General features: G+C 30.6%; 2 protein-coding genes across 2 annotated transcripts; both read right to left on the bottom strand.

Annotated features, from left to right (window-relative positions):
* Positions 1-12,750: 12,750 nt before the first annotated feature.
* On the bottom strand, positions 12,751-15,767 carry LOC107069613 (serine protease gd). Its single transcript, XM_089174014.1, has 6 exons — positions 15,620-15,767; positions 15,117-15,449; positions 14,263-14,428; positions 13,715-14,167; positions 13,220-13,587; positions 12,751-13,105 (listed from the first exon to the last, which is right to left on the bottom strand). Exons 2-6 carry the CDS (start codon positions 15,336-15,338, stop codon positions 12,836-12,838), a joined length of 1,479 nt encoding a protein of 492 aa, XP_089030140.1. The 5' UTR covers positions 15,339-15,449; positions 15,620-15,767; the 3' UTR covers positions 12,751-12,835.
* Positions 15,768-16,756: 989 nt separating this feature from the next.
* On the bottom strand, positions 16,757-17,482 carry LOC149032145 (uncharacterized). The gene has a single exon (XM_089173995.1). It carries the CDS (start codon positions 17,480-17,482, stop codon positions 16,757-16,759), a length of 726 nt encoding a protein of 241 aa, XP_089030121.1.
* Positions 17,483-18,301: the final 819 nt, after the last annotated feature.

The raw sequence follows: 18,301 nt of genomic DNA on the forward strand, positions 1-18,301 counted from the left end.
GGGTACTCGGGTACTCGGTACTCGGTGTTCGGGGGTACTCGGATTCTCGATGCTCAGTGCTCGGTGCTCGACTGTTTTTCTTTTGTTTTCAGCTGTTTCTTTTTTATTTTCGTTTCGAGAATTTCCTAGAAATATATGAACACATTTGACTACCTGGAATTCGAATGTTTGTATTCTTTTTCTTTTTTTCTCGTTTTCTCTTTCTATTTCAAACTTATTCTGTTACACTTTTTCTTTGCTTTCAAATAAAGAGATAGACTTACCTCGATAGTTTAGTCATTACCTCGATGAAAAAGGTATTCGTATTGGATTCTCCCAACGCTTGGAAAACTAAAATAAGTAAGAAATAAAATTACATTAGTACAATATAATGAAAATCAAATATATGTGTGTCATGTACGAGTTACATATATATATATATGCCTGTATATATGTGTATGTGACAGAAATCAAATTTAATAAGATATACGATTTTTAAAGACATAATTATGAAAAATTATTAATTGGAGCATTATTAGAGATGATAAAAAGTATCGATACCATGAAAAAAAGATAAAAATTAGAAAAAATATTATAAGCGGACCTTGATGAGATATGGCGGGAAGCCGAGAAATGTCGACGATTATATTGTCACGGATATCTTTCGAAATTTTTATTTGTTAGTTTTGAAAACACTCATGTATAAAAATCTTGCTTTTAGTTATCGTTTCGTATATATTTAAAGGTGTAAACGTTAGAAAATATCTTTTAATTACCTGATAATTACGAGACGACCAAATCTGCTGCAGTTGCACTATAGATGACAAATTCAAAATGGTGGACGCATCTCCTTCGCGGTACATTGGGGGAAGATCCCTGTCATTTCATTGGCTAATTTATTATTTCGGACTTGAAATGACCAATGACCATGACCAATCACAAGATTCATCACGCACACAAGCTTAACCGGCACACGTACGTAACTCGTCTTTCTCCTACACCACATTAGTCAAACTCCATATGATAATTTATTTATTAAATAAATCAAATATTAATTTTATTTATCTATTAGATGTACATGTCACTTGTAAATATTCTAACAATAAAGAATAAAAAAAAAGATAGTGTAGACACTGTGAAAACTGTATAGCATTGCACAGAAGAACAACAACCGTATAAAAGAGAATCGTCCATCGATATAGATATGCATAAAACAATTGAGATTTCTCTCAGGCATGCCAATATAAATTATATATCGATAAATAAAAATTTCGCGGGAATAATCTGCATTATCGATTAGTAACCGACGCGTTAATTTCAATATCTTCAGTATTTTTGATTTATTTAATAAATAAATTATCATATGGTGTTTAACTAAGGTGGTTAGAAATAAAACCGAATTACGTACGGGCTAAGCCGAATTTTATTTTCTATTCAGTACATTTTATTTTGTATAAATAAAACTTATTAATTTATTATTCGTTATTTTAATTATTTATTTTATAGTAATGGGAACATTTTTTGTTTACAAAATCAAATAATAGAGTTATCTAAAAAAAACATAAATTAATAACATATCAAAATGATTTTCTATTTAATGCATATTAAAAGGTATGGAATGTTTAAACCAATGCATATGCTTTGAAACAATCTGAAATATAATTGGAGTGTATAAGAATATTAAAAAAAATTGTTAATTAATAGAAATAAATGTGTATGGTTACCTGAAAACACGAAATATATGATCTATGTACCGTCTTGTATTAAATATTATTTAAATAAAGAAACAGAAGGGAAAAGGGAAGGGTTGGGTAAAAGGGTGAGAGAAGGGAAGGAAATGACGAGAAGAAAGGGTTAGTAAAGTGGTGGGGCAATGGTCAGAAAAGGGTGGGGAAATGGTCAGTAAAATGGTGGGGGAAAGGTCCAAAAAAGTGGTGGGAGAAGGGTCAGTAAAGTGGTGGAAGAAAGGGCCAATGAAAAGGTTGGGGAAGGGTCTGTGAAGGGCTGTGGGGAAGGGATATGACTATATAAGGAAGTTTGTGTATAAGTGCAGTGAGTCAGTTTAAATTTGAATTTCGAGGAAGTCGGAATTTAGATCATATACTGGGTGTTTTTAAATAACAATATACATTCTTTTCCATAATTTATCGATTATTTTAATACTCTACTACTACTACAATACTATAATACTATACTAACTACTACATGTATATATGTACTATATATACTAATACAATATATACTAATACAATACAGTAGGTACATTTACATACATATTACACGACTATTAACATACTTTAAATATTAAATAATTTTTAACTGATAATTTTTTTAACCTACCACTACAATACTACTAGAATACTATATACACTATATATACTAATACAATATAACTAATACAATACAGTAAGTACATTTACATACACATTACACGACTATCAACATATTTTAAATATTAAATAATTTTTAACTGATTATTTTTTAAATGAAAATTTTTATCTTACAGGCCATCATAGCGCAGGAACAACAAAATAAATTTATTAAATTGGAAAAAAATGTTCAAATTAAAACGTTATAATATTAACTTATATTTATTAGGAATATTATTACAGTTATACGCATGATCAACATTCGAAAAAGTCTTATAAACAACATTAAATAAAGAAACTTTCACTAAACACAAAGAGCCAGTTTAACAGTAGATTTCAAAGAAGATGGTAAATAAATTATGTATTCCGAACTTTTAGGCAGCAATCGATACTTATATTGATTAATTAATAATCATTTTATCATTCTAATACATTTTAGTTATATTACAGGAAATTTTTATCCCGAAAGTCATTACTGCGCAGGGACAATGAATTAATTACGTTAAAATGAATAAAATAATAAAATCTGTACGTTATAATATTGAATTTTCTTTATTAGAATAATAATTACCGTTGCACACATGATCAACATATATGAAGTCATATAAACAACTTTCTAATCAATGTTTTGTTTTAGAGAACAACATCTCAGTCTATTAGTGCATTTCGAAGAGGAAGGTACTCCGAAAATATATTCCGTACTTTTAAATAATAATCGATACTTCTATCGATTAATTATTAATTATTTTATTATTCTAATACACTCTACCTATATTACAGCATAATTAAACACTCGAAGTCATCACTGCGCATGAACAATAAATTAATTACATTAGAATAAAAAGAATGTTAAAACTGGAACGTTATAATATTGAATTTTCTTTATTAGAATTATAATTACCGTTGCACACATGATCAACATATATGAAGTCATATAAACAACTTTCTAATCAATGTTTTGTTTTAGAGAACAACAGCTCAGTCTATTAGTGCATTTCGAAGAGGAAGGTACTCCGAAAATATATTCCGTACTTTTAAATAATAATCGACACTTCTATCGATTAATTAACAATTATTTTAATATTCTAATACACCCTTCTTATATTACAGAATAATTTAACACTCGAAGTCATCACTGCGCATGAACAATAAATTAATTACATTAGAATAAAAAGAATGTTAAAACTGGAACGTTATAATATTGAATTTTCTTTATTAGAATTTTAATTACCGTTGCACACATGATCAACATATATGAAGTCATATAAACAACTTTCTAATCAATGTTTTGTTTTAGAGAACAACAGCTCAGTCTATTAGTGCATTTCGTAGAGGAAGGTACTCCGAAAATATATTCCGTACTTTTAAATAATAATCGATACTTCTATCGATTATTTAACAATTATTTCATTATTTTAATATACTTTAATTATTTTTCAGATTGTTTCAACGCATATACATTAATTTAAACGTTACATAACTATTAACATACTTTGAATAGAAAATAATTTTAATATGAATTTATTTTTTCAATTTATCAGATAACTGTCTTCAACTTGATTGCGTTCCTAGATCAGAAGGTAATATAATATACTCCAATTACTTACATTGCAAATAAAATTGTATTAATATTCATTAAAAATTTCTGTTTCAGAAGTGGTTTAATGGGTAGCGGGTAAATTTTTTGTTCGTAAAGGGTGGTACCATTTACAAATAAAGAATTTACTTCAGGGATGCGACCCTGCCCACGCGAGCCATGATTCTATCTTACTCCCAAGGATAGAATCATGTTCATTTGACTTTTAAGCTGAAACTACCGTCTTTTTTTCTTTTTTTTCCTTTTTTTTCTTTTTCGGCTTTTTGATATGCATAGATAGATATGCATTTAGCATGAGAAACTGAAGCTTCATTGTAAGGGAAAACATCTTCCGCTAATTGTTAGACGGACCCAAGGATTATTTTCCGTAAGTTCGCAATAGTATACGGTGTTGGACTGAACATTTAGTGTAGGTTTCTCCAAAATTTAGAGTCAGTGGACTAGTCCAATCGGGGGGAAACCACTTTAAAAAAAAAAATCGTGAAAAGTTCCGCTTTAAAAGTTATACCTATCCCCCCTTTTTCCTATCCCTTTTATTTTTTAACTCTTTTTTATCCCTTTGTTTTCTGTTGCAGATTGAACTATGGTAAAGAAACGACCACAGGTGGACGAAAAGAGGATCATAAAGACGGACTATAAAGGAACATGAAGTGGACTTGGTAATGTAGAATAGTATAAAATAATTATTTGTATAAATAAAATAAAACTTTGCATCTGTATAGAATTCTCTTTTTAGCATCGAACGTGTTTGATAATTATTTTTAATGTATTTTCTTTATTTATAGATTCCATGGTACAACTTATAATTGTATACTCTTTTTAATTATTATACTTTATTTTATGGAGATTGAAAATTATGTATATAAATGTATATAGATTGTATTTCTATAAGTTGGAGTTATTCTAGGGTGTGTTAGTTTTAAGTATCATCAATGATTTTATTGAATTTCTTTTCAGATTACACTCCTTGTCTTTCATTTTGTATTTTTTAATATTGAAATTTTTTTCTGGTATTTTCGATAATAATTTTAACGATTTTTTGGATGGTACTCTTATGGTGGGGCCTAAGAGTTAGGTATATTCCTTTGAATTATATTCGGATGTGAGCATCTGTAGGATGCACATCCCTCTTGGGTCTTCAGAAGCGGTTACCTCCTCGTGGTTAGACCCGGGCAATGGTATTTTACTTTCCATGTAATGTTTAACATATTTTGATATGTTTTACATTCCATGGCAAGTGAAATCTAGCCAAAGACCGCTTATCATTAATATTATAATAATAATTGGTTTCTTTCATTTTCCTAATTAATATCATATTCAGATTCCTCTCATTGTTTTCCCTTAAATATTCACCTTTATATTATATTTCACATAATAATACTCGATTTATTTTGTAGTAACTTTAATCATGTACATTCTTTCAGTCGATTTTTTGACGTGTAGTGCGGTCGGTTTAAACACGTCTCGGTCGTGGTCGCGTTCGCGTTCGCGTTTGTAATAAAAAACTTTATTATAGTTTTTTATTTTCGTTACCGTCTACTGGTCATCATCATCTTAAGGGTAGGAGACCCATCGGGCATTCATCACAGAAGACTACAAGTAAGTATAATTTTTCTATTAAACATTTTGATGGTAATTTCAAAGTGATTTTATATTATGACGATGATATTAATAGTTCTTTTTCATTTTTCTGTTTCAGAGTACCATTGCAATCGTGCGTGTTGGCAATGAAGGGATCGTTTGCTTGCATCGTTCAACAAAATCGCGAATTAGAGTCAGTGTTTGTTCGCCGTATATAAAAAAATTCGGTTTTGTTCGGGAAAAGAAACTCCGATAGTTTCTTTTATTCGATAAAATGCGCGCGCATCGTCATCCTAAGGGTAGGAGACCCATCGGGCATTCATCACTGAAGATAGAAGGTAAATTAATATTTCTATTAAACGTTTACTTTAATAATTACTTATAATTTTGAAATGATAACGATGATTCTAATCGTTTGGTACTTTTCTTTTGTTTCAGAAGGGTAAGCAGTGTTAGTGTTTGAATTTTTTGACTGCGTGCAATGCAGTTAATAAAAATTAGAGTCAGTGTTTGTTCGAATAATTAAAGTAAAATTGAATCGTGAAGTAGAGTCAGTGCCGTGTTCGCGATAAGAAACACGTAAAGTTTCTCCGTCGTTTGAACCGTCTACAGCATCGTCATCTTTAAAGGTGGGATACCTGTCGGGCATCATCTAAAAAGATGAAAAGGTAAGTTAACTTTTCTATTAAACATTTCTTCAATAATTTTATATGATTTTTAAATGATAACAATGATTCTAATCGTTTCATTTTTCTTTTTTTTGTTTACAGGTAAGACGTGTGTCGGGTTTTGATATTTCAACTGTCCGGTATACAGTTGTAAAAGTAGAGTCAGTGTTTGTTCGAATAATTAAAATAAAATCTTTTATCGCGAAATAGAGTCAGTGTTTGTTCGTTTATATTATTTAATTTTAAAATCACGGATTTAGAATCATCAATAACTGCGAGCAATGCAGTTAATTACAATAGTATATTTGTTCGTATAAAGTTGGTTTTTTTATTTAAAACAGTCGTACAGACTGTTCGCGAAAGTAGAGTCAGTGAAGTGACCGGGAGTAATATTTTCGTGTGTTTGCATTAAACTGCGTGCAATGCAGTTTTTAAAGTAGAGTCAGTGTTTGTTCGAATGTTAAAAAATACAATTTTGATCGCGAAGTAGAGTCAGTGACCGGGCGGGCGTAAAATAAATTGAAATCATACGCGTATTTAGAGTCAGTGTTGTTCGCCGTATAAGAAAAATTTCGGTATCGCGACTTATAATCGTTTACCGCGTTATTAGAGTCACGCGTGTGAGTGAGTGAGTGCAAGGAAAAGTGCATCAAGAAATTCTCCGATGGACCTGGAGGACGAGGGATGCAGCTGGGACCATTTTCTACGAAGTAGGAGTGTTTTGGAGCCACCGCAGAACTTCTAATGCCAACTGTTCATATAGCATACATATGACATTTTATTCTAATAAAATGTCACATCTATGTTATATAACATTGGTAATGAGTGAGTGAAAAAATTTAAAGTCCCTCCGGTGCTCAATCATGCCGAGGATGAAAGGTCCGAATCGGCACGAGCTACTGGTTGTAATTTTTACAAGAAAAATTATTGACGAGCACATGAGTTTATTCCAAAAATGGATTATTCCTTTTTTGGAATGGCTCATGAAACTGTATATTTCATTGTATGTATGTTTTATTAGTTTAGGATAGGTCTTCTTGCTCTTCGGTTAAATTCACTTAATTAACAGTGCAAATTAATTAATGCACTTTTATTTTTTATTACGTATTTGATTCGCGTTTTAGTAGTGGTGAAATCAAGGATTAATTTACTTGATTTCGTACCAATAAAGCATGTAATAAATGTCTTACATGCATTGCTTCGTACTTAGTTTATTTAATCGCGATTAATTTCGGTATTATAAATAAATGAGCAAGAAGACAAACCCCTTTCGCGAACGGATAGACTCTGGCAATTAAGTGGCGGCTGTAAAAAGCCCAGTTCTTTAATTAGAACAGCCAACTTAATCAAAGGAGTCGTCCGAGGATTTTTAATTATTTTCAATTTTTAATATCTAATATCTTTTTTTTTGAAAGTCTTAAAGACTTGTAGAGTCATAGTCCGCTTAGATTTATTTGACAATATTTTATTGTATTAATCAATTTTTAGATTAGGATTTTTAGCAACTAATCTACTAATACCCCCTTTTCTCCCCCCTATGCACGCTTCGTTCTCATCTATGCGTGTTACCCAGGTGTTACACGTATGGGTGAGAAAAAGATTGCATGGGTTATTAGTTTTTAAGTTTTCCTTTGGCGGCTGTCATTGTGCTAGTGATTGCACGGTGTACATTGCACCTGTGTGTGCGTAGTAGGTGGTGCATTGTACATCGTTCGCGATACGTGTAATACCGCGTATTTTTGAAAAGTTATTAAAATAAAAATAACTTATAGAGTCACGTGTACTATACGAATTTCTTTTGTTAATAATCGTTTTGCATAGTAGAGTACCCACATTTTTTTGTGGAAACATACACGTATATAACTAGTATGCATATATATATATACTAGTGTATACTTGTATTTTTGCAGTAGTTTTATTTGCAATAATCACTAGCCTTGACAGACGATTACAGCAACTGGTACGTAACCTTTTAGAATATAAGTTTAGAAAACGCGGTTGAACTAGGGTGACGGAGGTGCCCCGGGGCATGCTCTCTAGTGTAGGCTTTTGCACCCTGGTGGAGTGTGTGAGAACCGTGGAGTGAATGGGTGGGTATGCATGTGTTTTTTACTGAGTGAATGTGAAACTTTAATTTTAAGTATGTAGGACCCCGGAAAAGCACATGGTACTCTTGCACTTTAATAGTGCAAGTCCCATCTTCGGGTTTTTTTATATAGAATTGTCACAAAATTTTATCTTTTTATTCTATCATGCTTAACTCGTAAATTTATTTTGTGACAATTCTAGAATATTTGATATGTATCATGATTCAAAGGTATTTGCAACCATTTGAAAGATTTATTTTTACTTCGATTCTATCTCGTTCGAGATATAATCGAAATGAAATTCGCAAAATCTTTGATGAATTTGATACTTAGTTTTAAGTATAACAGGTTTAACACTTCGCACTATCGCGATTTTGTCTTTCAAATGTTTGATATAATTCAATATAAATTAAATAGAAATATATTGCAAAGAAATGCATTGCATTTTTAGTATTATTTATATTTCAATTCGTTTTTATTGTAAGATAGTAATAGTGCGAAGTGTCATGGATTAGCTCAATTAACTGCTCAGACATTCGATTAAATGTGCTCGTGTAATATGTGCACAGTCGATGAACTCTAAGTTCATTGATTGTCCACGAGCTAGGATAGCTGACGGTAAACGCGAATTTATTTTGTAATAATTATTTAACAGAGTTATAACGAACATCGGAATTATATTGCAAAATGGTATGTATGATAGAAAAATAAATGAAATTATTTCATAGGTATTGTAATATGAAATGTATTTCATTTATATTAGTGTTATAAGCAGTTGAGAGTAATTGGGTGAAAATGTCTTGAAGTCGTTTCTAAATTGTAGGACCATAATTTGGCATGTTACAACGATATGGTATTAGAATAGAATCGATATTTTACATAGTTTATAATATTCCTTTAGACGAAGAGATATCTCTCGATCAAAAGGTAATCATTATTTTCTATGTAAAAAAAAGCTCAGTATGTTTTACTAATCACATTTGTATTTTCAGGGTTGTGTTAGGGTTGGTTAGGTCGGGTTTTTTATTCATTTTATAATTTAGAATCAGGGACGATTCTGATTCTATATCATTGATCGTTGTAACATGCTAAATTATGAGAATACTTTTTGGGAACGATTGACGTTTTTGGTCAATGATTCTTTTCATGCTCGCACGTAGGGAATGTCCGACAGTAGGCATCAAGAAAGAAGAGGCTAATTGCCGAAGAGGCCCCCACTTAATTGTGGCTCAAGAGGGCAACTATGGACTCAATGAGTTATTTGCAAATTCAACAGCATGGTTGAATTTTTGCGAATAGCTCGTTGATCATTTGATATTTTGATTGTTTTATTATTTTGCTCGTCAATAATTTATAGTGGTTTTTTAAGAATGGAAGTAATTAATATAGTTTTCTTTCTGTTATAGGGGAACATCGTTGGAATTACCCCCCCCCCCACCAGAGATTTTTATTGCCAAAAATAAATCGAGTATTTGATAAATTTGATTTCATAGAGTACAATCCCATTTAGAATTCCCCCTCACTTTGATATCATATCATTTTTTCATTTCCAATTACCCCACACATTTCTTCATTCTTCATTTTATTCATAGAAACTAATTATTTTATAGTATTTTTTAATATATCTTTTTTTCTAGGTATTAGAAACTTAATTTTCATTTTATTTTGTTTCAGAATATGATTAATTTTATTGCACTTGTAAGTGCATCGGGTTTTTCATCGGGAACTTGCCCTTCGATGCTATTCATTGCATCTTTTCAGACCTCCAAAATAATATTTTCTTTTTCTTTTTCAGGATCGTTTTGAGTTTCTTTTTTCAGTGTGTAGTGGGTAGATCTTTCTTTGGTTTCTTCACAAAAAAAGGTCTACTTCAGGGATGCGACCCTGCCCTACGCGAGCCATGATTTTCTCCTATTTCCAATAATTGGGAGAAAATTATGTCCTTACCTTTAATTTCACCCCACTAACCATCACTCCTTCCGTTCTTCTTTATTTTTCTTTTTGTTTTAGGTTTCTTCTTGTTCTAGGTTTCTTATAATAATGGAGTATTCAAGAGAAGAAGAATATGGACCAAAAGAGGACTGAGTTATGGTAAACGGATTGTATTTTAATTTACTAATTACTTTTCTTATTCGCAAGATGAATTATAAAGATGATGCAATATTACATCCAAGAATAATATGAAGCAGATAATAAGAGGACTATAATTATAGTAAAGGATAATATAAAATAATTACTTGCAAAAATAATTAAAGTATTTTAATTCTTTTTCTTTTATTCTTTTTAGTATCATCGTATATGTATGATAGCTATTTTTAATGTATCTTCTTTTATTTTCTACAGGTATTATCTAATATCTTCTTTTTTCTACAGGTACCATCTAATATTATATATATTTATTTTTATTATAATATATTCTTTATAGATTAAAAATTATTCAATATAAAATATTCCTAACTAGTAATTTTCTTATGTGCATATATTGAAATTATTCTAGAGTATATTACGTTTAGGTAACATCCATGATTTTATTAAATTTCTTTTTAGGTTACACTCCTTGTTTATCATTTTGTCTTTTTTGATATTTAAAAAATAATAAAAATAATTCTAAAGATTTTTTATGGTGGTACTCTTATGGTGGGGCCTAAGAGTTAGATTCTTTTCATTCAATTATATCGGATGTGGTCATCTTCAGGATGCACATCCCTCGTGGGTCTTCAGAAGCGGTTACCTCCTCGTGGTTAGACCCGGGCAATGATATTTTACTTTCTATGTAATGATTAACATATTTTTATATGCTATACATTCCATTGCAAGTAAAATTCAGCAAAAGACCGCTTACCATAAACATTATAATTGTAATTAGTTTCTATGAAATTTTTCCCATTATCCAATTTTTTGTATTCCTTTCCTCAATTCTTTTTCATGTAACAAATTTATAGAAACTAATTAGTTTATAATGTTTTTTTTATTAATAATTTATAATAATAGAAACTTGCGTTTTATATTATTTAAAGTTCTAACTGAATCTACGTCACAGCTTTTACATGTTTTCGTTAATTTAGAATTGTAAATCGGGTAGGTAGGTCAATTTATAACGATGTACATGATTTTTCATCTAACTTAAATAATAAGTTGGATAAAAAATTTGATGACACGTTTTTCCGGTTGTATTTTAGAAATTTCTTTCGAACAAATGACTAATGAAATGTATTAGTTAGAAAGATAATTAAAGAAGTAGAGTCTTAGCCCGTGGGTAGCTCCGAACACAGCAACCTTCTCGCAATGAGACCTGGGTCGATATTGCTTGTGATCTATTTCAAATCTAATTGTAACTTATGTAACGTAAGTATTAGGACCTTGAATAAGTTCTCGCTGTTTTTTTACAAAATAAAAACTTTCTTTAAAATATAAAGAACAAAAATGTTTTATTGAAAGTATTGCCCATTACTAGAGACCACTTTCTCCCAACTTTCTGGCAGTATATGAATTCCGCGTTGGAAAAACGACATGTCTTTTGAGGCTATCCAAGAATCGACCCATTTTTTAGCTTCTTCGTAAGAATGAAAACGCTGGTCAGCTAAGCCATGTGCCATCGAACGGAATAGGTGAAAATCGGAAGGGGCTATGTCAGGTGAATACGGCGGGTGGGTTAGAACTTTCCATCAAAGCGTGTCCAGGTAGATTTTCACTGGTTTTGCAACATGAGGCCGGGCGTTGTCATATAACAAAATCACTTTGTCGTGTCTCTTCTCGTATATGGCACTCAATGTCATACGTTTTGAAACAGTTGACTCATCAAACTTGTAATGTTTTTCCAAGTTCTGCTAGCGTCTGAGATCGGTCTTCATCGAGTAATTCCTCCAATTCTCTGTCTTAAAATTTTTTTGGTACGCCAAAACGTTCTTTATCCTCAAGTTCAAAATAATTATTTTTGAAGCGTCGAAACCAGTCTCTGCATGTCATATCCAACAGAGCATTGTCACCATAAGTCTCAACAAGAATTCTATGTGCTTCAGCTGCCGATTTCTTTTCAATAAAGTAGTGCAATAAAATTCCCCGAAAATACACTTTAGTTGGCACAAATGTAGACATTTTCAAAACTAATAAAAAATTACTTTGTTTACACTAAAATGAACTATCATACACTGAAATTTCAGGTTAGATACAGTACTTCTTTGCAAGTGCATTACCATTCGAAATTTCAAGCACGGAGTACTGCTATTGCCATCTTTGATGAAACTGCGAGAACTTATTCAAGGTCCTAATACTATCGGGCGAATGGCTGTGCTAGATTCAATTTAAATTCATTTACATGTTTAAATTATTATTCACTTTTTTTGTACTTTCTGACACATGAATTTTATTAAAAATGATCTATTTGTTAAGAAATAAATTAATTACATTTATTGTCGATTGATATAATCTAATGATTCAATAAATGTTCTAAAAAAGAAAAAAAAACAGGATTAAATAAATAAATAAATATATTAATATAAAATTGAAGAAAAAATATTGTTAAATATTTTATAAATAATAAACGCAATGACAATTTTAAGAAGAAATCTGTAAACGTATCCAATCTATGTATTTCGTTAGGTCAACGTAAACAATATAATTGTTAAGATCACATGACTTGGTTGCACCATCTAAAATTGAATGTGAGACAGCACCACGTAAATAATAGCGTCCATCTTTCCTACGTATTAGCAAACCACTTCCACTGTCACCATTACATGGTCCACTACCATTTCTAAAACCAGCACATAAGGTACGATTTGATGTAATATTGACAAAAACTGGATTACTCCATAAACAATCTTCCTAAATAATAAATAATATTAAAATATTAATCAGTAATTTTATCCAACTATATATATAATTAATTATTATCGTGATATTGTCATATTTTTCTAAAATTAAATTAGATTTTCTTACCTGAGAAACGATTGGTACAACAGCTTTTCTTGGTTCATTCAAAAATTGACCAAATTCATTTTTACCCCAACCTATGACGTGTCCCTCAGATCCAACGATATCTCGTAAATCGTTTGATCCAGTCCACAAACAAATTGGTTTAATTGATATTGAAAATTCAACTGTTTCTCGTAATATCATAACAGCAATATCAGCGTCAGCAGTGTGATCATATTGTTTATTTTTATAATCAGGATGTATTTTGTATTCTTTAATTTCACGATAGATCGAACCTTTTTCTCTCTGATCCCATAAATGATAACGACCTAATGAAGCAAGCATGGTATTGGCTGGTACAAACGAGTCATTCAACCTTGTACAATGTGCCACTGTTGTCAATAAAACAAAATCAAATATTGTAAAAATCTAATTTGAATGAATTAAAACACAAAATGGGATTAGATCATTGTAAAAATATTTACAATGATTATTTTGAAATAATTTATTAAATCGTACCTGTAATAATGTGTTTATTGGTGACCAATGTACCTGTACATTGAAATTCAGCCTTTAATTGAAAGATAAATATTGCAACCAACCAAGGCCATTCGTTTGGTTTAGTTTCAACACCTGCAGCTATCAAAGGATTACTATTTTTATTTAGTATATTTTCTCTTCCACAATCTTCATAATTGTTATATATTAAACGTGATGATAATGATGGTGGTGGTGTTGGTGTTGTTAATGGTAATAATTGTCTTGACGTTTGTAATGGTCTTGATGTTTGTAATGGTGGTTTTGTTATAAAGTCTGATCGTTCATTTTGATTGAACGATGGTATAAAATTATTGAAATTTGGTCGTTCATCAAAATTATTATTATCATTATCAGAATCAGCTGAAATAATTAATGGTCTTGATGGAAAGAATGTGTATTTCAAAAATATTGAAGATACAATTGGTCCTGTTACTAAAAATAAATAAATTATTATAATAAATATTATCTATTATTTACAAATTTTAAATATTGTATTTATTTGTTGATAATATATATTTTTTTATTACCACGTGGACCACTGCAATATAATTGTCCATTGAACAATAATTTTCTTAATACTGGTAATGGTTCTGTTATTGGAAAATGAACTAAGTAAAATAATCGTCTACCTTGAAGAATGTCTCTCACTGATTCTTCTTTTGATTTTGCCAATTCTAATCGGCCATAGTATTTCTTTAAAAATAAAATAATTAAATGTATATATATATATAGGTATAAATTTTAATCTATTGGATTGAAAAAAAAAAATAATAAACTGCGATGCGGAGGATTTTCCTATTAAAATTAAGAGCTCATATTTGGTGAGAATTGTTTTTAGGTGTCTAGCAACCCATTTTTCCGTGGCACTTGATAAAAAAAAGAGTAAGTCATTTTTTTGACCCACCCTAATATATATACTAGGGGTGTTCCGCCACGCGTTGCTGTGGCTCACAATCAGTCCGATACACACGTCTTTAAGTCAATGAATTACCTTATACCGCCATATAAAATAATATTGCGATTATAAATTGAGATATAAACTATTCTATCTTTCAAACTGGATGAAACTGCACACAGTGTGCAAAATTTTATTAAAATCGGTTCAGTAGTTTAGGAGTCCATTGCGGACAAATAACGTGACACGTAATTTATATATATTTTAAGAAGAATATATATATATATATATATATATTTAATATATAATATTAAAGAGTTATTTTAAGTTATAATATTATTATATTAGTATTAAATCATATGTAATTTAATTTATTATTATATATAATTATTATACTATTAGATTAATATTAAATTATAATATTATTATTTAGTTAAATATAGTTTTAATTTATTAATATATACAAATATTAAATAATATAATTACCGAAGGTAAGTGAGCAGAGAAAGTAAAGTGTATTTCCAAATATAAATCAGTATATTTTGGTGGTGAAGGTATTATCACCTGTCCCATGGTCGTCTGATAACGATCGTTCCAAAAATAACGAAAATAATTCGGACAAGGTGATTGTACTCCCAAAACTTCCGACGATAATATCAACGAATAAATCATGTATAATAAACATCTTCCAATTAAATCAAATAACATTTTGTCAAATTTTGCCAAAATGGTTGGGGGGGGGGTGGGAAGGCTGAATAATTTTTTAGGAAGTCTGTTTTGACACCATTCACATTACGTAAAAAAGATGTTTGGACGTCACTAAAAAAAAAAAAAAAAAAACACAAATATGTTTTATTATTTAAAAATGATTCTTTAGATAAATTGTTTGTTTTCACTTTTTTTTTTTGTTTTGTTTCTGTTAAATGTAATACACCTTGTATGATATATATTTGTTATTTCACAAAAAAAGAAAAAAAAAGCTTTCTTACCTTGTTTTAAATATTTTTTTTTTTATTTTTTTATCAAATTCACGAGATCACGACTTAATTTTTTTTTTGGTATTGTTCACTTGTATTTATATTTTATACGATGTTGATTACTTGCTTGTCAAACGTACAATGATTTTAAATATTATTCTATACGCGAAATAGAAGAGAATAATAGATAAGATCTAAAGTGAGTCCTCTTAGAAGAAGTCTGTGACTTGACAGTCTTACTAATATCTTCCTTCTCTCTCTCTCTCTCTCTCTTTCTCTCTTTTTCTCTCTCTTTTTTCCTTCCCTTGATTATTAATTGTTTCTTCTTATTATTACTCTTCAATGTTGGAAAAAAAAAAAGAATAGGAAATAATTTTGTTCTCATTTCTTTCCTTTTCAATTGAGTAATTTTTCTATTTTTTTTTCTTTTTTTATATCATTAATCAAAAAGTTAGAATTAAAAAGAAAGAAAGAGAGAGAGAGAGAGGAGGAAGGAAGAGAAGAATGAAAAAAGAAACAAATAGAAAGAATTCTCTTCCTCGTTTTGTCTTTTCTTTTTTTTTTCTTTTTCTTTTTCTTTTTTTATTATTATTATTATTATTATTATTTAAAGTAACACAACGGGAACTTTTAAATCTTTCGTTTATCTGACTCATAATTTTCCCCGCAATTGATTTACTTCATAGAAATAATGTATACGTAAAATATGAAGGATGATCTTTAAAAAATCTGTCACTTTCTTTATCAGAAAAGGAAAAAGTTTCTTTCATTCACATGTATTTTACTTTCTTTATTTTTTTTTTGTATTTTTTTTTTTCCTTGTACGAATATTTAATTGAAAGATATTCCCTGTCTGTTAGTATAAAGTGTTAAACGTTGTTGTTGTCATTATTATGTATTAAAAATGTTGTTATAATTTATTTTTCATTTATGTCATTGTCAAATTAATAATAAATTGTTTCTTTTTTTTTTGTATCTGAAATTAATTTTTATTTCAAAAAATAATTGTGGTTAAAAATAATAGAGTTTTTTTTTTTTCAAGATCATTTATGGTATTTTTTTTTTTTTTTTTTTTTTTTATCTTGAGGTTTGTATACCCAGGCGCTCAGTCTCTGGACCATTGTGCCCGGGCCCCCTGCGGGGAAAAATCTATGACCATAGCGGTCCCGCGGGCAGTCCCGACTCCCTTGCAAAGCGCAGGAGTCTGGCCGCCCCTGAGCCCACTAGGTCGAAGTTGTTGTCGCTGGTCCCAAGGACATCATTTCTGACGTCCGCGAGCCCAACGCATTGAGTAATGAGATGGAGGGGGGTATCCTCTCCTTCGCCACACCTGCCGCAGACCGAGTCTTGTGCAAGGCCCAGTCGCGTAAGGTGCTTTCTAAGGTGCCAGTGCCCGGTGACCAATCCTACCATCAGCCTCAATTGTGCTCGGTCCAGGTTGATCAGCTCGGCACCTAGCTCCTTCGAAGGCCCTGAAAACAGAGCCTTCGTGTGCCTCATGCCAGGGCCTTGCACCCAGAGATCTCTGAAGCGGTCCGTAGCCCACTTCTTAGATCTCCACCGCATGAGCCCCTCTGACACGCTGATGTGGCATTGGCTTGCCAGATCGTGCCGTGAAGCTCCAAGTCTGGCAAGCTCGTGCGCCCTTTCGTTGCCCTGAACGCCACTGTGACCCGGCACCCAGAGCAACCTTACTCTGTTGACACTGCCTAGCCGTATCAACAAATCGACACAGTCCTTCACCAGCCCTGACTTGACCACGGGGCTGTGTACAAGTCTGAGCGCAGTGTGGCTGTCACTACAAATGTAGATGTGTTTGCCATAGTATCCCCTTTCGAGGATACTGTGGGCGCAGGCCCAAATGGCAAACAGCATTTATGGTATTTATTATGGAATAAAATATTATTTAATCAGACTTCTGAATTATAAAGAAAATACTAGAAAAATAAAATGAAAATATAAGATAGATTTATAAATAAAATCTATGTATTCGTAAAATGTCTCATACAGGTGTGTTAATTAACCTTTGCTTACCATCCTTCCTGGAGTAACACGCTTACCACACCCGGGTCTTTTGGACCCGGGCGAAAAAAATCGTTATAAAAGAAAAACTATTGCATAGATTTACTTCAACATTTTTTTGAGACTTCTTTAATACTTACTTAAAAAGATTATATAGGTTTTATAGCTTTAAATTAAATTTAAATATGTTTAAAAAAATTATCAAAGTTGAACAATTGAGAAAAATGACTCAAGTTGCAAAAAAGGTCTGGGTCCTTTGGACCAAGTGTGATAAGCAAAGGTTAAATACGAGTAGATATATTTTTACTTCCGTATGATCTTCAATTGTCTCATTATAAATCTTTGGTATTACCATAAACATTCATAATATGAGAATTTTATTAATTATTCTTATCAATCAATTGTTCAAAAATCAATTATTATAAGAATTAATTATTCTTACAAAAAAAAAAAATAAATCTAATTGCATTATGGTAATATACAAATATTTATTAAAAATACAAATAAAAGGAAAATATATTTATTTTAAGTTAATTATTTTAAGTTTGTGTGTGTGTGTGTGTGTGGTTGTGGAAAGATTATTTTTCTTTCTTTTTCTTTTATTTATATTTTTCATAAATAAAAAAAAAAGCAACGAACAATCAATAATTATTCTTCGAGTCTAGATAATTA

This window comes from Polistes dominula, unplaced genomic scaffold (assembly GCF_049000335.1).
Source record: "Polistes dominula isolate Pdom_NZ unplaced genomic scaffold, Pdom_raw_medaka contig_75, whole genome shotgun sequence".
NCBI lineage: Eukaryota > Metazoa > Arthropoda > Insecta > Hymenoptera > Vespidae > Polistes > Polistes dominula.